The sequence below is a fragment of the Phyllopteryx taeniolatus genome, chromosome 1, assembly GCF_024500385.1.
Source record: "Phyllopteryx taeniolatus isolate TA_2022b chromosome 1, UOR_Ptae_1.2, whole genome shotgun sequence".
Lineage (NCBI taxonomy): Eukaryota > Metazoa > Chordata > Actinopteri > Syngnathiformes > Syngnathidae > Phyllopteryx > Phyllopteryx taeniolatus.
This window is the reverse complement of record NC_084502.1, coordinates 9,598,395-9,626,224: the sequence shown is the minus strand read 5'-3', so window position 1 is coordinate 9,626,224 and position 27,830 is coordinate 9,598,395. Positions and strand designations below refer to the sequence as shown.

General features: G+C 41.4%; 1 protein-coding gene across 5 annotated transcripts in view; it reads left to right on the top strand.

Moving 5' to 3' along the window:
* The window catches only part of nphp4 (nephronophthisis 4), a 174,769-nt gene that overhangs the window by 128,747 nt on the left and 18,192 nt on the right, over positions 1-27,830 (top strand). For all 5 annotated transcript variants that reach the window (XR_009787986.1, XM_061769312.1, XM_061769313.1 and 2 more), the window contains 6 exons: positions 6,794-6,928; positions 15,079-15,275; positions 16,928-17,151; positions 22,300-22,489; positions 24,118-24,201; positions 26,926-27,082. Coding sequence is in view for 4 of the 5 variants with exons in the window: in XM_061769312.1 (XP_061625296.1) it covers positions 6,794-6,928; positions 15,079-15,275; positions 16,928-17,151; positions 22,300-22,489; positions 24,118-24,201; positions 26,926-27,082 (987 nt within the window). In the remaining variant the exon portion in view is untranslated. The remainder of the gene's footprint in view (positions 1-6,793; positions 6,929-15,078; positions 15,276-16,927; positions 17,152-22,299; positions 22,490-24,117; positions 24,202-26,925; positions 27,083-27,830) is intronic.

Sequence of the window (27,830 nt, the reverse complement as noted above, 5' to 3'; positions counted from 1 at the left end):
CTTAATGTGAATTTAGGGTTTACAATTAATTAACTTAACATGTATGTTTTTTGGAATGGGAGAGGAGTCCCTGGAGAAAGCCGATGCAAATAAAGGGAGAACATGCAAACTTCACACAGAAAGCCCAGAGCTGAGATTTGAACCCGGGACCTTTAAATGTGAGGCAGACGTGCTAACCACATGTGTCACGAGCCACCGAAAAGGAAGAGCCCCCTTGTGTTAAATCATGTTATTTCCCCTGGAAATGCATCTTTTTGCTTTGTCTTGCTCTGCCAATGGACCAAGATGAGCATGCTCTCCTGCACGCAAGCAAACAGAAAGCACATATCTGTCCTCTCCACAGTAGAAAAGGCGACTTGCTCCAAATATCACATATCTGCAGTGGCCTGATAAGCCCTGGAGAGAGTGCTGCAGCTGGCGAAAGCAATGAGATTCACGCTGAAAGGTGCCATAAGTGAAACAAATTATAAGTGGAATTTACCTACCAATTAGTTTATCTTAAGGCCCTCCCCAAGTGGTGATCATAGAGTGTGTCTTACTTATTAAAAGCTGTTTCTGTCATCTAAAGGCCTCACTCTATCAACCTTGCTTTTTAGCCCTGAAGCGAGAGGAAGAATCTGCTTATTTGGAAAGGTCAGTGGCCTGGAATCGGGAGGCAGGAGAAATTGATTATTTCAGACTACTTTGAAAGTCCCTCAGTGCTTGCTCCCATTTGTTCTCGCGCCAGTAAATTGCTGGTTTGTTGTGGCCTTAACCTCAAGAACTGCCAGCGGTGCAAAGTGGAGTGGGTCAGCGGGTGCCGCCCAATGCGATTGTCATGGAACAGTGCGAAATTATCAATAAATGTGATTGAGTTCAGCCCCCTGCTATTTTGTTCCCATTACCCTTTTCCACGTAGGGGGGGAACAGCTGTTCTCCGGTGTTCTCTCTGTAGCACGAGCTGGGAATATTATTTAGGGTTGGTAATAGTAGAGTAACTGATATGATATTGCACTATTTTGGCTACAAGAATATAACAGTACAAGGAATATACAATAATTGATGGACTGGAAGAAAGCCATCAACAATACATCCAAGTACATGTAACGGAAGATGGCAAAGCATGGCGGCTCGCTCGCTCACTCAGCATACAAATACATTTTTTTTTAAAAAGCACTGAATCCCGTCTATTTGCACTTTGCTGTTCACTAACAAATCTATTCAGGTGGAAACTTTCCTCAGTTCTTTGGTGGAAAAACTCACCTAGTCACGCACATTTGTGCTCTTTCTGTAACAACCAGGGTAGAGTAGCCCAATATTGTACTCAAGTAAGAGTACTGCTACTTTAGAATAATATGACTCTGGTTAGTAACTTCTGATTATTATTATTTTTTAATCAGAGCATGAACGTCAAATAAAATAAAAATAAAAAATATGGGAGTACACACACACCTGCCACGATTTCAATATTTAAGTGCAAAGACACCAACAATACATGCAGTGGGCCCTACAGAAAGATTTGCTTTATTAACTTAAATAACTAAATGAAGAAGCTTCTTGCTGAAGAGACTAATTGATGGTGTTTTTGTGTGTGTGTCCATGTGTGCAAAAGAGAGAGAGCGAGAGAGATTAAGATTACAGCATTGCAAGTATCCCCAAAAAGCATGTTTTACAGTAATTTTTTACGACCATAAAATAGGGCTAATGTTGCCAGATCTACTGCCGAAACATCTGCAACTTACCGCAAGGTGTTTTTCTCAAGTATCCACGTTTGGGCAGACGCAAGACGAAAACCTGTTGTTTTTTTGGAGTCTGTATAGTAAATACTCGAGCGACCCCCCCCCCCCCCCAAAAAAAAGAGTCATTTTGATTGGCCCTCGAAGGCTTTGTGTGAGGTCATGTGTCATGGGCCTTGTGCCATCTGATTGAATTGGAGACAAATGGCACTAGTGATCATTGGATTGGCGCAACGCCTCCCTATGCGGATGTCGATGATGAAGTCTAATAATAGATCGTGCAGGCAATAATGGATAACTAAAAGTAGCAAAAAGTAGTTGGTGTGTAATTACAGTTTAAACTATCAATATAGATAGAGAGAAGTCAGAAATTAATTAAGCATAACATTCAACCAGTAAAACATATTTTTCCTGTTCATGTATACAAGTAAATAACTACAATTTCACAGAATTAATAATTGGCTCTACTATTTTTTCAGTTTTTATGGAGGTGTGGTAAAACTTTCAAATTCATGGAGAACAAAAATAAATAAATCATGATAAATATTTAGTTTTATTTAATATTGGGCAGTTGTATTGTTCTTCAACTTTACATTGGGTCGTGGTCTAATGCAATTTTTAAGCGTTGTACGTGCACATCTGATGTTTCAAAATACTAGTGGACTTTAGAACACAAATAAAGGATAGAGAGTCTTTTATTTCATATTGTTATTATTATTACAACCTCAATTTCAATGAAGTTGGGATGTTGTGTTAAACATAAATAAAAACGGAATACAAATCATTGTATTCCGTAGCACAACGTCCCAACTATACTTATGTTTTTCTCAGCTTGTAAAGATGACCAAGTTTCCAAAAACCTCATGATGTTATTGCTTGTGTAGTTTACATTGAAATGTAAAGTATAATCCATAGTTAATTGTGAATTTACAAATTGTATGACCCAGATGTAGACATCCATGTCAGCCAAGATGAGTATTTGATTGGGCATTATTAGTTGGGACTTTTAAATCTTCTACGGTGAAAGATGGTTAATTAAAATGCTTAAAAGATTAAATCAGAGGATTATAATTGGGTACATTATTACACCATTTGTTTTATTGTGGGCAAATAGCGCTTGATGTTTGTCATATTGCATCCTTGCAGGCTTTATTGCATAATTCCATCCATCACCAAAACAATCCTATGCACAAAAGAAATTAACTGAAAGGTCTATAATGAGTCGTTGAGGCGTCCGTCTCGATGGTTTTGTGATGGATTGGAGATGTTTAAGCAGAAATAATGTCCTCACAGCAGTATTTTGGGAAATAGAACTCAAACAATTACATTGTGCAGAGTGGGAAAGCGGTAAAGGCTGATGGATGATGAAGGCGACGCTTTGGGACAGCAGACATTTCGACCATTAATCTACAGAACTGCTCTCTGTGTTCATGGCAACCCCAGGCTCCTATTATTCATTTAGATGTTGCCCATTATCAGTTTGTTGTTGGAGTCTGCCTCTAAAACATTTGGAGGGTGCTTTTGATGCCACCTCTAACAACTCATACATGCTCACTTAGCTATGAGTTCTCGGTGGGAAAGCCACTTAACTGTGGCAGTCACCGTATTTCATATGGAAGCATCTTTGAAGTGGTATATGGAACCTCTTTGCAAATGATAAAGCAACTTCTCGATCAGTTAAATAGCTCCTTTGGGTATGTTTTGACAGTTCAAAGTTAAGAAATTAATGGAGGCATTGTGTATAAGTACCTTGGATTTAAAAGGGCGTTAAACATAATTAGACCTCTCGCCATCTACACAGACTCTTTGAGCTCTTATTTTCGTGACTAGCGCAAAGCCAGCACTATCCTGAGCATAACTCTGCGAGGAGGCAGCCTTGACCAGGTTTTGGTAATTTCGTGGACTGGCGTACCCCCAGCTCATTTAAAAGTGGGACGTCTGTGCTGGTTTGGGCGTCACCGCAACCGAGTTCAATCCTCTCCAATCAAAGTGGCTTTTTTCATTCCCTTTTAATGTGGCACAGTAGTCTCTCGTGGAGACCTCTCTATATGCGGAAGAGGACGATGGCCGATGTGGCAGCGACCTCATGTATCTATCCCCATCCACATCGTTTGTGTGCCCCCCACCCCAACCCCCATAGCTGCGTGCTAGTGGGATGATCTAAATTAAAAATCTAATTATGATGATAATGATAATAATGGGATCAATGAATTGTTTTCTTCAACGATACAAAGGGTTCGATGTCCGCTGTTCACGTACCTATGAAAGGTATACTGTACGTCTGACATCCACCACACATGTCCGCGAAGCTTGCGTATCTGTTTGCCTGTGTCTCGATCAAATTCACCAAAATTCCGTTATATCAGCTGCACTGGGCTTAGGCGTGGTCCCAGCAGGTGTATGTTTCGACCAACTTTCTGCCACCAAATTGTCACATGCATCGGCCGCATGTCAAAGGACACTCCCTCGTGGCGTCGGTACGCCCATCTTGGCGCAGACCTGTCTGACTAATTGGCAAACATACAGCAAGCCTTGCACGTGCATGAAAATCAATATATGCCACAATTTGTGCTCTGATGCACGTTGCGCAGTCTATGAATATTGAGCCCAAAATCAGGAAAGACATTCTACCTATGTATAATACGAGTCGATTTGCTGGTATCCATGGTCAAAAAATGAAGTATGATCTGTATTTTATTAGGTTTTTCAATGAAATATTCTAATCTGTATGCATGCACTGACGAAATTCAGATTTTCTTTTTTTAATCAAACGTTCGTGTCGCCTCTTCACCATTTCTACCCATGTTCTTATATTAGCAAAGAACAAAGACGATGATCGACTCAAATCAGTGCTCAATGATATAGTAAATATAACTTTTCAATAATACTGTTGAAAATAATATATAGTATTACCGGGTAGGCTGCGACTGGGTGCCATATTAGCCCTGTCCTGCAATGACTGGGCAAGTACAAATGAGTCTCCATGTAGCGATGGCTGACTAGGGGAAGAGTGGCATTCTCGTTGCAGTTTGTTTGTTAATATTTGGGTATATAGTGCACCCAAAGTTGTTTTTTCACCAGCTGTTGTTGTTGCATTTTTCACGATGCTAGCAACTTCAGGATCTAGCCACTAAAGCTAGCGGCAGGAGCTAGCTAGCTTCCGTAGTAACGGGGAGTACCGATCCAAGAAGGAATGAGTTCAGAGTGAAACGTCTTAAAGATAGCCAACTGGAGTCCACGTTGCGGTGGAAAATAAGGAATAATTTACCAGCTATATAGGGAAAAGGTAACTAGCGACACACACACACACAGACAAGTTCCACAACCTGTGTCACAAAAGATATATTTTTAATTCAAATTACAAACTACAAGTTTTTCCTTCAAAGTAATCCACCTGCAGTTTAACATACTTTTCCAGCCTTCTCTGCCAGGCCTTTATGTACTCCTTAAAGGATTCTTCAGGGATGTTGTCATGACCATCTTAATGTCGACATCTATGTCTTAAAAACAAGCCCCCTTGATGATCTAGGTTGCTTTAACACAGCGATGTTCTCAGCCAGGAACTGTCGGATGCTCAGGGCATTGTGAGCATGCGCAATGTCATGCATGGTGAAACAGCGACGAATTGTCCTGCCTCTTCTAATGCACTGGACGAAGCAAACGCCGCAGGATCTTTTTTAAGACCCGCTGGTTGATTGTCTGGCCTGCATTAAAGTGGAAAAACTCATTTGTAGTTTGCGTTTGAAGTATATCTTTTTTGATACTAGTCCTGGAGCTTTTTCTGACACACCTCATAACTGAATAAGAGGTTTTTTGTTTAAGCTCTGTTCATAAATGATTATTTTTTCACCCCCAGATATTCCATTTGATTATCTGGGATAAAGGAATCCTTTATGGTGGTACAAGATTCATTGTTCATCCTGGACTCCAAATGTGTATCTATTTGCCTTAAAAGTTTCATCCGGCTCTGTCATATAGCTGAATTACTGATGATGTCTGAGATGTTTTTAAATTAAATTCATCTTTAAAAAGGATCTGTGATGATGTCACCTGAAGGAAGCAAGTTGTTGCTGTTCATATTGAACATCTTGGCTTTGCTTTACTGTGGATATGAGACTGATTATTCAGCCAGAGAACATTAATCATCAGTTAGAATGACAGCCATCATGTTATCAGCGCCTCCATTTAGAATTCTCTCATCATTCAATGTTGCCAGTTACTGTAACTTGCCAGGTTTTGTACCTTGTTTTCGAGCCTCGGGTGTTCTAAGCCTAAGTTTTCTAAGTTTTCCTTTCGACTTTAACAGAAAGGCAACCTTAAATAAAACTGATGGATAAATTACAGTTTACATGACGAATCATTTCAATCATTATCCAAATTTAACATTTTCTTTGCTTTACTACAGCATTTCGCTAAGTAAGGGAACCATGTTGTATCCTGCGTTTGTCCTCTTGGCTTGCTAACTAAGTAAAAAGCTATTTAATATCGAGTCAAGTAGACATACAATGTCTTTTGTGTTGTACTGTATGCTGTCTGTTGCAATGTATTTAATGTTTCCACAAGTTCTCATTTGGGAAGAAAGAGTGGATTTAGCTTTTTTTTCTTTTATATATATATATATATATACAGTATATATAAATCATACTGTTTATAATTTTGTAAGATTTTATTCAAATCTGTATGTTTTCTAATTAGTTGACATTTAAGCTTTGTTTTATTTCTTCATTTCTTTTGGTTTTTCCTGACTTTTGGGAGGTTGACAGGAAAAGTTGCAATGCCAATATAGCTTAAAAAAATCTACAATGACCCAAAAAAGGGTTTAACTTTCAATTGACTCTATTTTATAAAGAGCTTTAATGACATGTTTGATTTGATAATGCATGCCCTCAGTCTTCCAGGCTAATTTTGTTTGAAAGTTTGGGGTCATTGCTCAATGACTGCTATCTGAACATTTGCCCTTTAGAATAAAATAAAAGTCAGTTTAAGCTTTTCTTTGACCTTCTCATTGAGTATCCCTTTCAGATATAAAACGACACGACTTTGAATATCCAACTAGAAAGGGCCTTTCGTCCTTACAGGGTCCCCAGCAGATCTGAGTAAGAGAAGGACAGCAGACCGCATGCAGTCTCATTCTCACATCATCATCCCTCGTGAAATCACCGGTGGCTTCACAGGGGGTAGCCTGTCTACCAGAAATATTCTCCAACTTAATGGTAAGTAAGCACTTCAAACCACATAAAACCGTGTATTTGTCCTAACACCTCTACTTTTCTTTTACTGTTTCACCTTTCAAAGTGCCTCCGTGTGTATATCCTAGCAATTAGCAATCAGTGTCTTTCACTGCCAGACTGCTGGCTGCCTTGATCAAGCAAACCAGATCAATTCCGCATTGTGGCTGTTGGCTGCACTACTGAACCACTCAATTTTCAGCCTAATTGAGCCTGCAGAAGCATCTCTGGTGGTGTGTGTGTCTGTGTCTGTGTGTGTGTGTGTGTGTGTGTGTGTATGCGCGTGCATAGGAGTACATGAGCATGTGTGCATGTATATTGGATCCAAGCAAACACACACACTGCAGAAACCAATTTTTCTCTCACTTAAACAAGCAATGGCTAGTCAAGGGTGAAGCGTGTAAAGATGCTAAGAGCGCGCTATATCTAAAACGAATGACGCGCACATAAACTTAAAAAGCACTCAGAAGGGCTCAGACCTCCACCAAGGTCTAACAGTCGCAAATATGGATTAGTCCCAAATTGTCAACCTATATTATTGTATTTGACAGAATGTTTCTGTAGAAGATTGCATGCATTAATTCACTTAGAAGGGAAGGGTTATTTGAAAATCTTAAATGACAAAACGATTATTTGATAACATTGTAAAAAGTAAAAGATATTTAAAAATATTAACTTAAAAAATATTTGATAACACTGCAAAAACATAATCATAACATTATAATTACAATAATATAGATATATCAATATAATCTACTTTAATTTTGTTATATTTAATGTATTGTCTTCATTTTCATTGCCTTTCTTTGGGGCTTTGTCGGGACAATCACGATTCTACTGCCTTACAATGAAGTTTGTGGTGCCGTTGCTCCAAATGGACTACAAACAAATGGCGCTCAATACATAAATTCATTGGAAGAGGTAATTATAAAAAAAATTAAAAATAAAAACATCTGTAGGAACACATTAACTGGAACAAACAAAATGCCTAAAATCAATGTATCCAACGGGTAACTGTAATTTCAAAAGTATTTGTTATTTCAAGTCACATCTTGTTCTATCGTGCAAACAAATTATTCATGCTGCCTTGGTGACCCAACATAATAACTAAAGCAATTTGAGACTTCTGCCAAGCATCATCACCTGCAAAATCAATTAGCTTTTATTCTTGCAGATGAGCGAGAATATCTTGTGGATCCAAAGGAACAAAATCTAATAAGATCCTTTATAGGCACCAGATATTACAACCAGCTCCGATTTCTATATTTGTCTACACTATAAGATCCATCCATCCATCCATTTTCTACCACTTATCCGAGGTCGGGTCGCGGGAGAAGTAGTTTTAGCAGGGACGCCCAGACTTCCCTCTCCCCAGCCACTTCATCCAGCTCTTCCGGGGGAATCCCGAGGCGTTCCCAGGCCAGCCGAAGGACGTAGTCTCTCCAGTGTGTCCTGGGTCGTCCCCGGGTTCTCCTCCCGATGGGACGTGCCCGGAACACCTCACCAGGGAGGTGTCCGGGAGGCATCCGAATCAGATACCCCACCTCATCTGGCTCCTCTCAATGCGGAGGAGCAGCGCCTCTACCCATGCACCCTCAAGGACCCTGCCGAGGGTGTAGAGCTGGTCCACTGTTCCACGGCCAGGACGAAACCCACACTGCTCCTCCTGGATCTGAGATTCGACTTCCTGATGGACCCTCCTCTCCAGCACCCCTGAATAGACCTTACCAGGTAGGCTGAGGAGTGTGATCCCCCTGTAGTTGGAACACACCCTCCGGTCCCCCTTCTTAAAAACCACCACCACCCTAGTCTGCCAATCCAGAGGCACTGTCCCCCGTGTCAACCAGGACAGCCCCACAACATCCAGAGCCTTTAGGAACTCCGGGCGAATCTCATCCACCCCCGGGGCCTTTCCACCAAGGAGCTTTTTAACCACCTCGGTGACCTCAACCCCAGAAATAGGAGAGCATGCCTCAAAGAACCCAGACTCTGCTTCCTCATGGGAAGGCGTGTCAGTGGAATTGAGGAGGTCACCCAACCGACTCACAACATCCCGAGTCGAGGTCAGCAGCACCCCATCCCCAGTATACCCAGTGTTGATTCGTGCACTGCTTCCCCCTCCTGAGACGCCGGATGGTGGACCAGAATTTCCTCGAAGCCGTCCGGAAGGCTTTCTCAATGGCCTCACCGAACTCCTCCCATACCCGAGGTTTTGCTTCAGCGACCACCAAAGCTGCATTCCGCTTGGCCAGCCGGTACCCATCAGCTGCCTCAGGAGTCCCACAGGCCAAAAAGGCCCGATAGGACTCCTTCTTCAGCTTGACGGCATCCTTCACCACTGGGGTCCAGCAACGGGTTCGGGGATTTTCTCCACGACAGGCACCGACCACCTTACGGCCACAGCTCCGGTCAGCCGCCTCAGCAATGGAGGCGTGGAACATGGTCCACTCGGACTCGATGTCCCCCGCCTACCCTGGAACATGAGCAAAGTTCTGTCGGAGGTGGGAGTTGAAACTCCTTTTGACAAGGGATTCTGCAAGACGTTCCAAGCAGACCCTCACAATACGTTTGGGCCTGCCACGTCGGACTGGCATCTTCCCCCACCATCGGAGCCAACTCACCACCAGGTGGTGATCAGTTGACAGACTCTTCACCCGAGTGTCCAAGATATGCGGCCGCAAGTCCGATGACAGAAAGTCGATCATCGAACTGCGACCTAGGGTGTCCTGGTGCCAAGTGCACGTGTGGACACCCTTATGCTTGAACATGGTGTTCGTTATGGACAAGCCGTGATGAGCACAGAAGTCCAATAACAGAACACCGCTCAGGTTCTGATCGGGGGGGTTGGGGGGCATTCCTCCCAATCACACCCTTCCAGGTCTCACTGTCACGCCCACGTGAGCGTTGAAGTCCTCCAGCAGAACGATGGAGTCCCCAGCGGGAGCGCTCTCCAGCACCCCCTCCAAGGACTCCAAAAAGGGTGGGTACTCTGAACTACTGTTCGGTGCATAGGCACAAACAAAAGTCAGGACCTGCCCCCCCACCCGAAGGCGGAGGGAGGCTACCCTCTCGTCCACCGGGGTGAACCCCAACTTACATGCGTCGAGCTGGGGGCAATAAGCATACCCACACTTGCTCGCCGCCTCTCACCGTGGGCAATTCCAGAGTGGAAGAGAGTCCAACCCCTCTCAAGAGGACTGGTACCAGATCCCAAGCTGTGTGTGGGGGTGAGTCCGACTATATCTAGTCGGAACTTCTCGACCTCACACACCAGAATGGGCTCCTTCCCTGCCAGAGAGGTGACATTCCACGTCCCTAGAGCCAGTTTCTGTAGCCGGGGATCAGATCGTCAAGGTCTCTGCCTTCGGCCACCGCCCAGCTCGCATTGCACCCGACCCCTACGGCCCCTCCCACAGGTGGTGAGCCCATGTGAAGGGTGACCCACGTTACCCTTTCGGGCTGCGCCCTGCCGGGCCCCATGGGTGCAGGCCCTGCCACCAGGCGCTCGCCTTCGAGCCCCACTCCAGGCCTGGCTCTAGAGGGGGGCCCCAGTCACCCGCGTCCGGGCAAGGGAAAACTGAGTCCGTAGTTAGTGTCATCATAAGGGGTCTTTTAGCTGTGCTTTGTCTGGTCCCTCACCTAGGACCTGTTTGTCATGGGTGACCCTGCCAGGGGCATAAAGCCCCAGACAACTTAGCTCCGAGGATCATTGAGACACACAAACCCCTCCACCACGATAAGGTGACGGCTCAAGGAGGGGTACACTATAAGATGATTGTCCATATTAAATTTAGACTGCAGCCAAAGGCATGTGCTGGATCAAAGTCCAAATCAAACTTCGAACCTTATAACCCTACAAACACAAAGTCATTCAATTTGGACATTATTTACTATATATCTATTCATCTTTGACTATGAGCTGAATATTCAAGTACAGTATGTTGCTGTTCTGTAAAAACGCATGAATATATATGAAGTAGTGTATTTACCTATTTTGTGAGTAATTTTTTTTGTTTCTGAATGGTGACATACTGTTGCGATTTTAAATATCTAAGGTATTAAATAGCTGGAGGCTTTACCAAGCTGCACAAATGTTAGTTCGTGTCTTTCTATTTTCAGGAGTCATGTGGGGCCACAAGCAGTGACGTGTTGACAACTGTACACAAATTGTGTGAACCCCTTTATTGGATGAAAATGGAACTTTGCATTCACTTCCACGACAGCGCAGTTTTAACACGTTTTCTCAATGGAATCTTGACTAATGATGAAAGATGTGAAAGGTCCTGCCCTCATTCAGCAACGGAACCTCAATTTATTCTTCTAATTTACATATTTAAAGACCTACCAGTTATGGGGGAAACAGTGTGCACTGGACTTTCAGGCTGGATTTACCTTGTAAGTCCAAGTGCCCATTTCGAAGTTAGTGTCTATATGCAATTTGGGGATGATTGTTTGATTGGTCTGTTAAGCATACAGTATGTTGACCCATGTCACCCAGTAACCCATAGTCAACACAAGTGGGCCTCATCCACCAACCGTGTGTACGCACAGCTTTGTGTCGAAATCATACATATACACAAATCTGTGATTCCTCAATATGTTTGTACTTGTTTTTGTCTTTGTGTTTTATCCACCTTAACTTAGTAAAGTGTGGATCTCTGTCACTTTCTTTCTTCTATTTTTTCTGGACACCACTCAGTCATGTTTGTACCGCATGGAATAAATCCTGCTAAAAGCTTTCGCTCCATCATCTCGCAAACATTTTGTGCTACTGTTTGGCTGGATTGTGCCCAATCGGCTTAAAATATTACGCCCTCTGGGATTTGAACCTAGCACCCTGGTAGTGTAACGGCACATGTGGCTAACTTCGATGCAGTCAGTATGGGACTGATTCACACTCATATTTTCCCATGTGCGCAGGAGGGAAAAGGCGCGCAGTTTTTTTTTGGGCTGACCAAATTGCCCCTTCCACTTAAGTCTGTCATTCATGGACCTTCATGCCATATACGATCTCTAGGTGGAGCAAACCAAAAATGTCAAATGTGACCTTACGTGCATTCTCCCATCGAATTAAGCACTTTTCCATTTATGCGCTTTAGAGGCTCTTGTAAGTTAAGGACCCTGGAAAACTGTAACATCCGATTGCACTTGAATTTTGGATGCAGTTACAATATACGCCATGTACTAATAATTATGTAAGAGACTTCCAGAAAGCTATCAAATGTATTTAAACTGCCATTGTCATGAAGTTTTTTATTTTTATTTTTACTGCAGTCTTTAGCAGGATACTAATGTTGGCATGACTGCTCAGCTCTCCAGCCAGACCAATCACCCCCTGACCACTGTTTATGATTTCAATAATTAACACGGTCCCCATCCACTATTTGTGGCCATACAAAGAGACTGAACAAAATAATTGTATTGTGGTGATCAAAGAGATGTTGTGAGTCATCGATTACAGTGTTTAAGTTGTGCTGTTTCTTGGCAGAAAATATCAGAGCTAGCAAACTTGGTTCCGCCGTTTGTTTAAAATGTTCACCTACAACTGCGAAAAGCCTTTGGAGATTTTTAAATGGGACAGGTTTGTTGAAGAGAACAAGCGCAGGGCACCCACTGATTACAGCAACTACAGACCCTTTCCAAAAAATGTCAATATCATGGAAAAGTTTATTTATTTCCATAAGTCCGATCAAAAAGTTAAACTTTCATAGATTATAGATTCAGGGACCACAATTTAAACAATTTCAAGTATTTATTTGTTTATTTTTACATAATTTGGGCTTCTAGCTCATAAACCCCATGAAATCAGGAATTTAAAAAATTTGAATACTGTGACGAAATCAGCCCAAATTTCGCAGACCATAAATGTTTTAAACGGAGTGTCACACACTAATCATCTACTAAACTCAAAGCACCTGCACAGGTTTCCCCAGGTGTCATTACATTTCTTCAGTTTGGTTCCATTATCTCAGTTGGGTTCAATATGAAGAAGACTGCAGGCTTGACAACTGGCCAGAAGACCATCATCGATACCTCCGTAGGATTGGTAAGCCACAAAAGTTCATAGCTAAGGAGGCCGGCTGTTCACAAAGTGCTGTGTCCAAGCATATCAATGGAAAGTCTAGTGGAAGGACAAAATGTGGCACGAGAAGATGCACCAGCAAAAGAGATGACTGTGGGCTTCAGCGGATTATCAAACAAAGAAGATAAAAAAATCTAGCAGAGATCCAGAAAGAGTGGAATGAGGCGGGAGTCAACAGCTTCAAAAACCACCACATTCAGACGCATGCAGTATATGGGCTAAAACTGTCGGTTTCCTCTGGTCAAGGTACTTCTGAGCCTGAGCCAAAATAGGTGACGTCTCAACTGGGCCAAGGAGAAGGAGGACTGGACTGTCAGCCAGTGGTCCAAGGTCCTCTTTTCTGATGAAAGTAAAGTGTGCCTTTCATTCAGGAATCAAGGTCCAAGGGTTTGGAGGAAGAAACAGAACCTGGTAAAGAACAGAACCCAAGCTGCTTGAGCTCCAGTGTGAAATATCCACACTCAATCATGATTTGGGGTGCAATGTCCAGTCCAGGTGTTGGTAAACTCTGCTTTCTTCAATCCAAGGTCACTGCAACAGTCTACCAGAATGTTTTAAAGGACTTCATGATTCCTTCTGCTGAGGATCTCTATGGAGAAGCAGGTTTCATCTTCCAGCAGGACCTGGCCCCTGCCCATACCGCCAGAAGCACCAGAACCTGGTTTGATGCCCATGCCATCACAGTGCTTGACTGGCCAGCCAACGAGCCGGATCTAAACCCCATTGAGAATCTATGGGGTATTATCAAGAGGAAAATGAGGGGCACCAAACTCAAAAAACAAAGAAGAACTGACAGCAAGCATCAAGGAAATCTGGGCTTCCATAACTCCTAGGCAATGCCATGGCACATCGAGGCACTGATTAAAGGGATTCCATCCAAGTATTAAAGATTAACATATCATTTTGAAAGTACCAAATTTGATTAATTTAATGTGACCCTAATTTATTTATTTTTTTAAATGGTGTTTTCTTGACAGTATTCTATTCTAATTTTTTGAATTCCTGATTTTGTGGGTTTTTTGAGCTGGAAACCCAAATTATGTAAAAATAAACAAAGAAATCCTTGTTTAAATTGTGGGCCCTGAATCTATAATCTATGAAAGTTGAACTTCTTGAATGGATTTATGGAAATAAATAAACTTTTCCATGATATTACATTTTTTTGGAAAGGGTCTGTACATTTACAATGGCAAAATGATAAGCTGTATATTTAATTAAAAAAAATGATTATGCAGTGGAGCCTGTCCAGCCAAGAACATGAGTGGGATTCATAATAATGCCCCATAGACAGCAGGTATGAATGTTTGCCTAAGTTGTCCATATGTGGCCTGTGATTGACTGCTGACCAATCCAAGGTGTGTCTGCATTTTACCCAGTCAGCTGGATAGAATTCAGCTTCCGCGCAATCCTGAACAGAATAAGCAGTAGAAAATGGATGGATTTGAACCTAAGTTGAATACGACTAGCTATCGCGAGAGCTGCCATACTTTTGCTAAATCCCCATTTCACTTTTATCGCTTCACGCTTTTTCAGTTTACTGAGGCTAAAAAAAAATACACAAAGTAAAGAGGCAATGGTTTGAGTAGTCCCCTGTTTCAACTTTGGCTGTCGGAGTGTTGTGCAAAGTGCAGGATTAGGCAAATTCTCTTGTCAGCGCTTTTACAGCAACATGGATGATTTGCATGATCCCGTCCGAATTGTAATGTATTATTTGGTGTCAAATGAATCCTGCAAATAATTAGGCACTTCAGCTTGTGTTGGATGCATGGCTTGGTCGAGGTTGGGGGTGTATTGGAAGGATGTTAAGGTAACAATGCAGTGCCACGAGTAGGGCTCCGGCCGAGTTGTAGTGGTGCCAGTTGTTTGACTCGACTCATGTCTGTGCACAAGCTGTTGGTTTTTGCGCTCCAAAAGTACTTTACAATTTGTTTGCGCTTCTCTCCCCTGGACATTTGGCTAGATTTTCGAACATATGGTGGAGGCAACAAAGCGATTAGAATTTATTCTGTTCAGTAAATACATTACATGCTTGCATATGGTCTCTCCTTCGTAGTGAGGAACACTGCACAGGCCCAGATACTGCAGGTAGAAGAGGAATGTGGGCAACTGTACATGGGCAGGATCAACAACCATGCCATCTTTTCTGGGGAAAAGAAAAAACTTGACAGTGGCCGTCGCAAGCTGGAGCGTATGGCCGCCGTGCATCAGAAGGAGAGCAAGAAGGAAGGTTCTAAAACAACTTGTGTTATGGTAAGGTCACACTGCATTTCTGGGGTGTGCCTAATGTTGATTGTAGCTCATGTTCCCCGAATAAAAGCCTATAAATAGTTTGTTGTCACGTATATAGACAAAAGGCAAAGAAACAACTTTTCTTCTGGCTCTAAAACACCCTCAAGGGAGGTTTCGTGGAGACATGGGGGATCTGCCAGGGGGCCTGCCATTTTTACCGTTGTCACGATGGCGCGCCCTTCAAGCTTCCGTGCTTTAGTGACTGTACAAGTAGGTTTTAATTGTTCCTCAGCCTGTAGGTACAGCTTGTTCTTTCACCCACGGGTGCGCATGCTAAATGTCATTTTGGCAATATTGTCCCTCAGACGTTTGTACGTTACATTTCCTGTGTTATTCCACATCATCATACATTCATATTTTCTTTGTTAAATTACTTTGGACCTCCAATTATGAGATCCCGATGTTATAGTTTTGGTACATTTCCATTTATTTCTGAAGATATGTTACAGGCTATGCGAAAAAAGGACTGTATATACAGTGGGTACGGAAAGTATTCAGAGTAAAAGTAAAAGTATTTTTCCACATCAATGTACACACAGGACCCCATATTGAAAATTGTTTTTGCAGATTTATTAAAAAAGAAAAACTGAAATATCACACAGCCATAAGTATTCAGACCCTTTGCTCAGTATTTAGTAGAAGCACCCTTTTGAGCTAATACAGCCGCGAGTCTTTTTGGGAATGATGCAACAAGTTTTTCACACCTGGATTTGGGGATCATCTGCCATTCCTCCTTGCAGATCCTCTCCAGTTCTGTCAGATTGGATGGTGAACGTTGGTGGGTAGCCATTTTCAGGTCTTTCCAGAGATGCTCAATTGGGTTTAAGACAGGGCTCTGGCTGGGCCATTCAGAAACTTTCACGGAATTGTTCTGAAGCCACTCCTTCGGTATTTTAGCTGTGTGCTTAGGGTCATTGTTTTTTTTTGAAGGTGACCCTTTGGTCCAGTCTGAGGTTCTGAGCACTCTGGAGAAGGTTTTCGTCCAGGAGATCCCTGTACTTGGCCGCATTCATCTTTTCTTCTATTGCAACCAGTCGTCCTGTCCCTGCAGCTAAAAAACACACCCACAGTATGATGCTGCCACCACCATGCTTCACTGTTGGGACTGTATTGGACAGCTGATGAGCAGTGCCTGGTTTTCTCCACATATGCCACTTAGAACCATTTTAAGGATGATCAGAAGAAATGGACAGCACTGGAGTTAAATATATGAGTGTCACGGAAAGGGTCTGAATACTGTGTGATATTTCAGTTTTTCTTTTTTAATAAATCAGCAAAAATGTCAACAATTTGTTCTGTCAATATAGGGTTCTGTGTGTACATTAATTAGGAAAAATGAACTTAAATTATTTTAACAAATGGCTGCAATATAAAAAAGAGTGAATACTTTAATGGGGTCTGAAAACTTTCCATACCCACTGTAAGCAAGCTACAGGTGAGTCAAACAGTTTTTTGTTGTTGTTGTTTGTAACAATGATACTGTCTTATCATTCAATACGATGTACAGAGTAGTTTGATATTGTATTGACAGGTCATAATAATAATGTATACAGTAATAAGTCATACATTGTATTTTTCTTGCACTTTTTTTTTTAATTAATGTTTGGTTTTAGGATGGGGCTAAAGAAGTTACTTTGACCAAACAACCTTTTTGGAGCACCTGCTATGAAGATATCGACAAGGCAGAGGGCATCAGCAACATGCTTTCCCATGCCATCACCACCCCACATCAACTCTTCACCAGCCTCGGCTCTGCTGAGTACATGGAATTTGTCCTTAAAAACCCTTTCAACTCGCCTCAGACAGTCACCATCCACAGCAGTGATCCTGAGCTCAGGTGAGGTTCCGTCGTTCACATTTTTGTTTTCTGCAGACAGAGAAAATGTGCCCACACAAATCCAGCACGCCGACTGTGAGCATGTGTTCCCATGCAGTATGTGTTTGAGAGTGAACTACGCTGACAGCGTAACAAGCTTTGCCCTGCCATGAAAACGTGTTCACACTTTGTGGATGTGTTCTCAAAGGTGGTGAAGAAGCGATGGAAATACTTTAGATTTCAAGTTGCTAACAATGTTCACGCGCCCTTTCCTTTGTGAAAAAGTGGAAAATAAACAAGGCTTTTTTTTTTTTTTTGGTTGCTATCCAATAGTACACTTTGGTGACATGAGCTGCATTTAGATGCATTGAGAAAACAGAATATCACTGCTGCAGTGGTCTGTAAAGCAACATAATATACTGTATATGATTGTGAGAATTGCCGGCACGGTTGCCGACTGGTTAGCGCATCTGCCTCACAGTTCTGGGGACCGGGGTTAAAATCCCGGCCCCGCCTGTGTGGAATTTCCATATTCTCCCTGTGCCTGGGTGGGTTTTCGACCGGTTCAGGGTGTAACCCGCCTCCTGCCCGAAGATAGCTGGGATAGCCTCCAGCAGCCCGCGAGCCTAGTTAGGATAAGAGGTAAAGAAAATGGATGGATGGATGATTGTGAGAAGACAAAAAGAGAGAAAACGTAACTATGAGTCGAACCTTTTCCAAATCTCAGACAAACTAAATTGCACCACAAGGTCTTCAAGGTCATATTTGGAAAAATGTCATGTTTGAGACTACGGCAGAATGGCACATGATCAGAGAAAGCCAATCGCAGGTGTCCGCTTTAGAAGGAAGAAGTGATATGAAAATAAAAACCAAGTTTTTGTGTCTGTTTTTCAAATAGAACTAAAATTGTAATCATGGACATTTCTAAAAGCAACTGTAATAATTACACATTTTCTCCCTGTAATATAATGAATTATAATTACTTACATTTTGTAACTAAATGATGTAATCTAGTTACATGTAATAAATTACTCCCCAACACTGGCTTCACACTTAACAAAAGGTTGCATGTGCAGAGTGCATTAAGTAGTTTGTGTTTTGGCAAATCTGACAGTATAAGTAAGGAAGCAATCTTGTCTTTTGTGGGTTTTGCATTACAAAAAAGAAAGAAAAGTCTTTGCGAAGAGAGGAAAAGGTACAAGTCTTAGGAGTTGTCACCCCTTACTGAAGTCTAAGCAAAACAATCACCTGCGTTATCCAGAAGTGAGAGAGACAGAGAAGGAAAGCAAAACAATTATCTTTGTCCAGCTGCACTCAACTTTAGCGAAAAACAGCTAGTAGTCACAACATGGCTGGGAACAACCGGGATGCACAAAACGGCCGGAAAACACCCAGGAGTCACAACATGGAACAATAAAGCATGTGAAGGTTGTATAAACCTAATAGAAGTAATATTTTGGGTATATAAAACATACATTTTCCAACTCATTTGCTAAATGTCACGCTGTAAACAAAGAATAGTGTAATAGCTCAAACGCCATCACACCCAGTTCACCATGAGGGCAACCCTGGAATAGTGCTGGTGAAATGCTGAGTACCTTTGTTCGTACATAACATACAGGACAGCAGCCATGATAGCTGATGATTCCTGCATCACCCGCTCTTGGTCGCATGCTGTCTTTATTTACTTTGCGTTGTTGTTAATCGGCACACACTAAAGCGCCTGTTAAGGATCCAGCTCATGCCCGAGTTTTGGATTAGCATACATCACATTGATCAGCAAAGGTTGACGAGCACCATGGCTGATTCATTATGGCATTGGCCCCGCCACCAGATTTACCCAGTCTAATTGAGGGTCATCCGTCCTTGCATCTGTCATTTCTTCCAAATTGTATGACTTCATCCAACAGCTAGAAATGTAAGAAATAACAAATAAAGTTTAACATTTTGAGTTACCACCATTGACGATTTTTTCGGAGTGTAGACATTTTTTGTTTCTGCCCCAAAGATCAATGATCATACAATCCAGCAAATTCTTTCATACATTTTCATACACATCACGCATGCATAAATACCACCATGATTAATCATAATTAATTGAAAGACTTCGCGACATGACACAGTGCATCCTGGCATGCCTGGCAAACCAAGCAAATCATATTAAAGCAACACCCAATCCGTCCTCGGAAAAAGATGAATTGCAAACACTGTACAGTCAGTGTTTTTATTGGTATTATATTATTTATCCTTTTTAAAGTTGAAAAAATAAAGATTATTTAAAGGTGGGTTTTTTTTCAGTATGACAATTCTTCTGTTTGGCTTTATGAGTATAATAAAAATATACAATGAAAAGTGTTCATTTTACACATGTACACTTAAAAAAAAAAAATGTCAAACTAAAAAACAAATATATTATCCTAATTTAACAATGATCTGTGAGAGTACTAATTATTTATTGTCATGGTTAGTAATGGAGTTAATAATGATATACAGTACAAACTGTTTATTGGGATATTTTGTTTTTTACACTGTTGGATGATTAAACAATGAACCAAGGATCAGTATTGCTTTTCCTGACAACGAAGGCACCGGAGGTTAAAAATAGAATCAATACTTCCTGTAGGTGAGTTAAAATTTTCCCACGACAATGCTATTGTTCCAGAAAAGTGGTATCACTTTATATTTGGTCCCAAAAATTGCAAACAATTCATAATCTGTCTACTGCTTACTACATTTGCATTAACAGAGTATGTGTTCCCTATACTTTTTTTTTTTTTTTTTTAAAGGAGTAACATTTCTGTCATCAGAATCATCTTTATTTGCCAGGTACCTACCGTATTATCACGACCATAAGGCGCACTTAAAAGTCTTACATTTTCTCCAAAAGGGACGGGGGCTCCTTATAATGCGGCGAGTTCCAACATCTATAAATGTTGTTGTGTGATGAGCGTAATTTAAAATGTAAATTTGTAATTTATTGATTAATTTACCGCTTTACTGACTGGGAGCATTTCCCGGGGTGAGGTGGATTAATGAGCAAAGAATAACTCGGGGCTTGCCATCATTCCGGGAGGCTTGACGAACCGCTGGACATCCGTGTAAACAGGGCGTTCAAAGTGAAGTTGCGAGCGGCGTCGAAGCGATGGATGACAGATGGCGAACACAGCTTTACTAAGCCTAGGAGGCAGCGCCGGGCGAGTTACGGCAACATTTGTGAATGGATTGTGGATGCTGGGCTAACGTGTCTGCTTGCACTGTTGTTCGAGCTTTCGCACGGCAACGAGACTGACTCGAACCTGGCGTGTTTGATTGAGAACTTGCCCAGCTGTTCATTTCGGATACAGAACATGAGGACTTTGATGGATTACACTAATACAGTGTGCCTTATGTATGTGTTAAATACAGAAATAGACCCCGTAACTGAGACTGCGCCTTTTAATACGGTGCGCCTTATGGTCGTGAAAATACGGTATGTCCAAAAAACACACAAGGAATTTGTCTCCGGTAGTTGGAGCCGCTCGAGTACGACAACAGACAGTCAATTGACAGAGAACACTTTTGAGAGATAAAGACATTGAGAAAAACAGTCACTGAGCAGTAAAGGGTTGCTAGTTATCTGGTAATGCCGGTGCAAATTTTTTTATTATTATTTTTTTGACAATTGTGCAAAAAGGTGCAGAGTCCTCTAGCACTTAGAGCAGTTTGAATGACTAATATAGCAATAGTCCCATGCAATGTCCATTTTGCAAAGGGCACCGAGACTTCAAGGAATGTATGCAGTTTAAAGTGACTAGTAGTGCGATAATCTGGGACAATGTTGAATGTGCAAATGTTGCAGATACTCCTCAGTCAGTGTGCAAATGACCATCTACCTAACACTTCATTATGACCCTTGTACCTAAGTTACTTAAAACAAAAACATCAAACAGTGTTTTAAAACCTGTGTGCCATACACATAAATGGAAAAATGTCTGACCCTCAAACTGAAATCCTGTGCCAGAACAGTACTTGGAGCTTTGGTAGCCTATCAGTGGCGTTGATGTTTGTAGTGTTTAGAGGCCAGACGCTGCTCTTGAATATGGAGGACACGTTGGTCACCATGTGCACTTTGCATTATTTTTTCTGGGTACTTCATCTTGAGAGCGCAGGCCTTGGCTATTGGCAAACTAAAACATTCATCCACTCCTCAGTGTCTCATTCTCTTTTTTTTTTTTTTTTTTTAATGTACTTCCTACCTTTGTACTGAGAAACTAAACAAGCACAAAGGCATAACATTTTCATTCCAAACACAGCAATGTAGCCCTCCCCAAAAATCGAAAAGCATCATGTAGGCATATGAAATGAGAATGTTTAGTCTGTGGTTGAAGTGAAAAGCGTAACTCTCTGATAGAATTTATTTGGGTTCCTGTTTAGTGGTTGGCTTTCAAGACTTTACTCAAAATTAAGCATATAAAGCTTATGAAAATTTATAATTGCACTTAAATGGAGAGATTTGTGGTTCTTGCATTAACTGCTTGACCATGCTAGTAAATTGTATTTGTTAAGATCAAGATTTCAAATAACTTGTAGAGTGTAGTTTAGTTTTACTTTAAAGCTAATGATAATCTCATAAGCTTTGGACGAAAGGATTTTTTCATTTTTTTCATTTCCAATATAGAAGAAATGATAGGTTGTTTACAAACGCAGGTGGTTTTTGTCCCAAACTTTCTAGCACCAATATCTTCCATTGAGCCGCTTCATTCTATTTACCGATAAAATGTATTTTATATTTTGTTTTTCATTTTTGGTTGTACAACAGTTCTTGTTTTGATTTGAGATCGTATATTCGTGACAGTTAAGGCTAAAAATGAATTTTTTTAGGTGCAAAATTATCCCTCCTCATTTGACATTACACTTTAGGGATTGGTTTTATGTATTAAATCTGACTGGCTAACTTCTGCTTAATATGTGTATGACAATTGACGTTACAATGTTACACAAAACATTCCCTGTGCATTAATACATGTTTTATGTAGTAGTTTGGAGTGAATTATTTCAGATATAGTGGTAAATATTGTTCTACAGACATAGTTTTTGATGGTCCGGTTTATGGATGTTTTGAAAATTCTAACGGTGGAAAAAAAAGAGCATGTTTTAATGTCACTTGTGTGTGATGCGCTCTCTATCCAGTGTTATTACCAACACCGAAGAGTGGCAGTATTTTAAAGAACTTACTCAAACACCTACATCGCTGGAAAAGGACATGTTCCACTTGGAGGAAGGAGCGCCAGGTCCAAAGGTTTACCTCCGACCCAAGGAGAGTGTTCATATTCCGCTCAAATACCAGAGCTTCGTGTGTGACCACAACATGACAACTCAGGTAAAGTTGAGAGCAAATGTTTCCTGATTTGGATTTGTAAAATTATTCTTGGCGGGTACAATCAAATGCGAACGAGCCCCTAGCAAACGTCCTCCCTCCGTAGCAAGCCACTTCTTCCTTAACTATAAGTATATCTTTTTCGGATTTAATGAATGGGATAAAGTACAATATACTCAAACCCCTATATAGCCTCACCGTTCAGGGGGTCCAGATAGCCAAACGCTCAATGTGCGGGGGTGAGTCGTCAACTCTCATTTTTTTGCGATGGTCGGGTCCAAGACAGGTTCGGTCGCATCGCGGGTTGTGCAATGGCCTTTAGAATATGTTTCATCTCTCAACTGAGCAGGCTTCATCAGTTCATGCACACAGGCTACATATGACAGCACTAGCCAAGGTGTTGGTGTAGAAATCCGACTAATTTAGAGGCATGCACCAAACCACAAATGGTATCACTCTTTTGGGATGCAAAACGACAGTCGTTCAGATGCCTTGCAGAGAGATCTCTACCTGCCAACAGCAATCCTTGGGTGGAATCTCCTTCTCGTTAATATTCCACTCAGTTGTTAAAATGGTTGTGAATCTGCCTCAAGGTCAAATTAGGCCAAGTGGTTTGTATGTTATTTGTTAGAGACTAAGTTGTTGACTTTGTATGTTGGAGATATCGTAAGTCACCTCCTCTGTTTAGAGATGGTCTTTCAACCTTCACGTAAATGGCCTCTCTCTCTTTCAAAACATCTGTCTTCTCTGCGGAATATGTTTTTTGGGTATCGGGTGTCAGATCAGAGGAAAAAACGTCAGCTAAAACAACCAGAACAGTCCAGTTGCAATCAATTCAATGCCCTGAGGATGAAACGAAATGGATGAATGAGCATATTCGTGTGACGCATTCTCAGGGCATTGCATTGATCGAAACTGGACTGTTCTGGTTCTTTTAGATGACATTTCGCCTCTCATCCCAGCAGACTGCATAGGTTCATGCAACAAGGCTCAGTCGCATCGAAGGATAACTCTCATGCATGCATGCATTTTTCTTTTTCTTTCAATTTTGGGGAAGTTACGGTCTTGCTTAAAGCAGTCAGACTCCTGCATCACATATGTGTCATAACCTGTGTTTTTTGTTTTGGTTGACAGGTTGACTTATTTTTCAACCCAGATGTATTAAATGAATATCCCTGTGACTGTTCTGATCAAATCTGATCATTTTTGTCGAGGCAGATTTTCTGCTACAGCTTTAGTATTGAGTCATATAGGAATACGTTGTATTGTAGCTAATTTGTTTGTTGTGAGAACCCAGTGGCAGGAAGAAAGGAGTGTAACTGAAATTTGTTGTCATTTCACCTGAATAAATATTAACCATAGTCGTTGTCATTTTAGCTAAATAAATATGAACCATAGCTGATGTTGTAGCTGGCTTTAGCAAGTAAACATGTACTGCGACTCAATAGTTGATGCCAAAAGGACAAACTGTCCTATTAAATCCTCACGCTCTCATCTATCGTTTGTGATCGTTTGCATTTTCTTTCTGGCTGGAGGTGCAAGATACAAGCTATCCGACGCACTCGTTTTCGTTTGGGCTTGACAGAGGATCAGTTTTGATAAGCATCCTGTGTCTTATCATATCCTCACAGGGGCCGAGCGTTCTACCTCCAAGCAAAAGTTCTAATGTGGCTAAGAAGATTCTGTCCAATATTGCTGCTGCCAAAACCATCAAGGTAAAGCGTGTGCCTTATTGTGCTCGAGATCTCCTCACTGTAGAGGATCATGTTTACCTCCTATCTGATTTTATTCTCAGCTGCAAGTCTTCTAAGATGGAAGTTGCAGTGTATAGCCTCCGCCCTCCGCTCTTCTCTCTGCCACCGCTCCTGCTGCTTTTGAAGTGCCAAAGTTGCCAACTTCAAAAGTTACACGAGCCAGACAAGTGAGGGTGTCGAGCAAAATTATACGCTAGAAATCACATTTATCTTCTTTATCTTACTCAACTTATATATATATATATATATATATTTTTTTTTTTTTTATTATTTTTTTTTTATCTCCAACTGGAAATGTCAGGCTTATGCGTTAAAATGCCTCTAAAAGGAGGACAGTTTGACACGTCTGGCTAATCTAATTAAATGAAGCGTGCACGCTAAGTATGGCTGAAGTTACTTTCCCATTTCACACACCGTTAATAATACGTAACGAGATGAGAGGAGGAAGAAACGATGTCAATACAGTGCATTTCTATTGGATGAACTTGAGATAAGACCATGTGCTTTTTTAATCTTCTTGTGATGTAATTTACTCTGCAGCCGCATCATATTACTGCTGTCGGCAAAAATTATTTCTGCTACATGAGATTCCATTGGAGGCTCTCATTAGGCAAGCGCATGAATTTAAGCTTGTCTCACGAGACATTAGAGTCAAAAGACTGCCGCACACCGGGAAATGCGGCCAAACCCGACTGAACCCTCCACACAGTGTGCAGGGTTCCGCAACTATTTTCATAAGTGACCGATCGGTGATATGATATTTGAATTGCAGTTACGCAATGCCTCAACGTCACAGATTAAAGCTAATTGCACATGAGTTTCCACACGCTGAAAATTCATTTCGGGGTGTTAAGCGACCAAGAGACAGCCTTCCGCCGTGCCAAGCAATACAAATACAGAAAATAAAGAATACATATATTGTTTACAATACAACAATAACTAACTATAGTTATAATTTCATATGTACCTGTTGATTAAATAGCAATAGCAAAAATGTCGGTGCTACATCTGTAAGTGCAATTTGAAACCTCTCCTATGCAAAGCAAAAGCCATTTATCAACAACACCCAAAAATGCCGCCGGCTTCTCTGGGCCCGAGCTCAACTAAGATGGACTGATGCAAAGTGGAAAATTGTTCTGTGGTCCGAAGAGTCCACATTTCAAATTGTTTTTGGAAATTGTGGACGTCGTGTCCTCCGGGCCAAAGATGAAAAGAACCACCCGGACTGTTATGGACGCAAAGTTCAAAAGCCAGCATCTGTGATGGTTTGGGGGCTGTGTTAGTGCCAATGGCATGGGTATCGTACAGATCTGTGAAGGCACCATTAATGCTGAAAGGTACATACACTTCTCCTTGAGCCGTCACCTTATCGTGGTGATAAAAACCACTATGACGAACAAAATATATGGATCTAGGTTTCCCTTGCCCGGACGCGGGTCACCGGAGTCCCCCTCTGGAGCCAGGCCAGGAGGTGGGGCGCCGAGCAGGTGTAGGTACACTTATTGCCCCCCAGCTCGGCGCATGTACGTTGGGTTCACCCCTCGGAAGAGCTAGAGGAAGTGGCTGGGAGAGGGAAGTCTGGGCTTCCCTGCTGAGGCTGCTTCCCCCGCGACCCGACCTCGGATAAGTGGAAGACAGTGGATGGATGGATGTTACATTCAGGTTTTGGAGTAACATATGCTGCCATCCAAGCAACGTCTTTTTCATGGACACCCCTGCTTATTTCAGCAAGACAATGCCAAACCACATTCTGCATGTGTTACAACAGCGTGGCTTTGTAGTAAAAGAGTGCGGGTACTAGACTGGCCTGCCTGCAGTCCAGACCTGTCTCCCATTGAAAATGTGTGGCGCATTATGAAGCTTAAAATACGACAACGGAGACCCCGGACTGTTGAACAGCTGAAGCTGTACATCAAGCATGAATGGGAAAGAATTCCACCTACAAAGCTTCAACAATTAGTGTCCTCAGTTCCCAAACGTTTATTGAATGTTGTTAAAAGAAAAGAGGATGTAACACAGTGGTAAACATGACCCTGTCCCATCTTTTTTGGAAAGTGTTGCAGCCATAAAATTCTAAATTAATGATTATTTGCTAAAAACAATAAAGTTGATCAGTTTGAACACTAAATATCTTGTCTTTGTAGTGTATTCAATTAAATGTAGGTTGAACATGATTTGCAAATCATTGTATTCTGTTTTTATTTATGTTTAACACAACGTCCCAACTTCATTGGAATTGGGGTTGTACATTATGTGGGTGATTGAAGAGATTAAGGATGACGCACATAGGCTGGATTTACACAAGATGGTTGAAGTGAAAGAATTCAAATTGTATTGCTCTCAAGAGACACAATTCAAACCAGCTTCAGAATAGCATAAAAATAATTCAAAAAAACGTTGGAGGCCTCTTTCAACTGTGGATAAAAATTGTATATGGATCAGATATCTGGCAATGTGACTGCAACGTAAACGAAAACATTGGATATGTAGCCCCTCAATGCAAGCTTAACATCATGGAAGTGCGCCAATCATTGACGTATACATACAGCGTCTGCCCAAACAACACAAATAAATGTTACAAAATACCCTCTTTAAGTCTAAACTGCTCAAACACACATTGTAATGAAATGAAATGGATTGAAAAGATCCTGTATCGAACTAACTAACTCGACCTTCTGTCTACAGGTTTCATTCAAAGCAGAAAATGGTGATCCGATAGCCATCTGCCAGGCGATCGTGGAGCCATCACCTCACATTGTCGACCAAACTTTCCGACTTTATCATCTAGAACTCAGTTTCCTCAAGAAGGCTATCCGCTTGCCACCCTGGCACACACGCTCAGGTAGCACAGATTACTACTGCACACTTATTATTGTATTATTGTTTGTAATAGCAATTTTCAAGTCATTGCATTTTATGAAACTCTTGATTGGGAAAGGAAGCATATTTGGTAACTTAAATCAATGTACACCTCACTATAAGGCAATAAAACCATATGACTGATTTTATTTGTAATTAAATACAATTTGTATATTACATTGCTATATGTACATTAAAAAAATTGCAAATTCGAATCATGAAACAGTCTTCAAAATGGACATCTGTAGTTATGTTGGATAAACATTTTTACATTTACACATTGCTTGACCCTTCTCTCCCATTTGTAAAAAGCTCACTTAACAAATTAATTTGCGTTTTTATAGCATAAAATAATCATACAATAATTACTGTTTAAACTAAAATAATATAAAAATAAGAATAATTATAGTGAACAAACTCAACGCATCTTTTCTGAGTACCCCTTAGCTGCCCAACAAGGTGCCTGATGTAAAATACACAAAGTTCATCACCGTCCGAACAACGTATGCACAAACGCAGCAATACTGCCGTAATTTTTTTCCCCCCAATGGCTGTCCTTCAAAATAGAATAAAAATGCATAGGGGCATAAAATGCACATCTTACGTCATATCGAAGCGGCGGCTCTGTAGTTGTAATCCAGAATTCCAGCCTATAGGGGGTGACAAAAGTTACATAAAATAGCTTTAAGAGTTGACTCCAAATTTCAGAGTGTGACACCTTGCCATTTCAT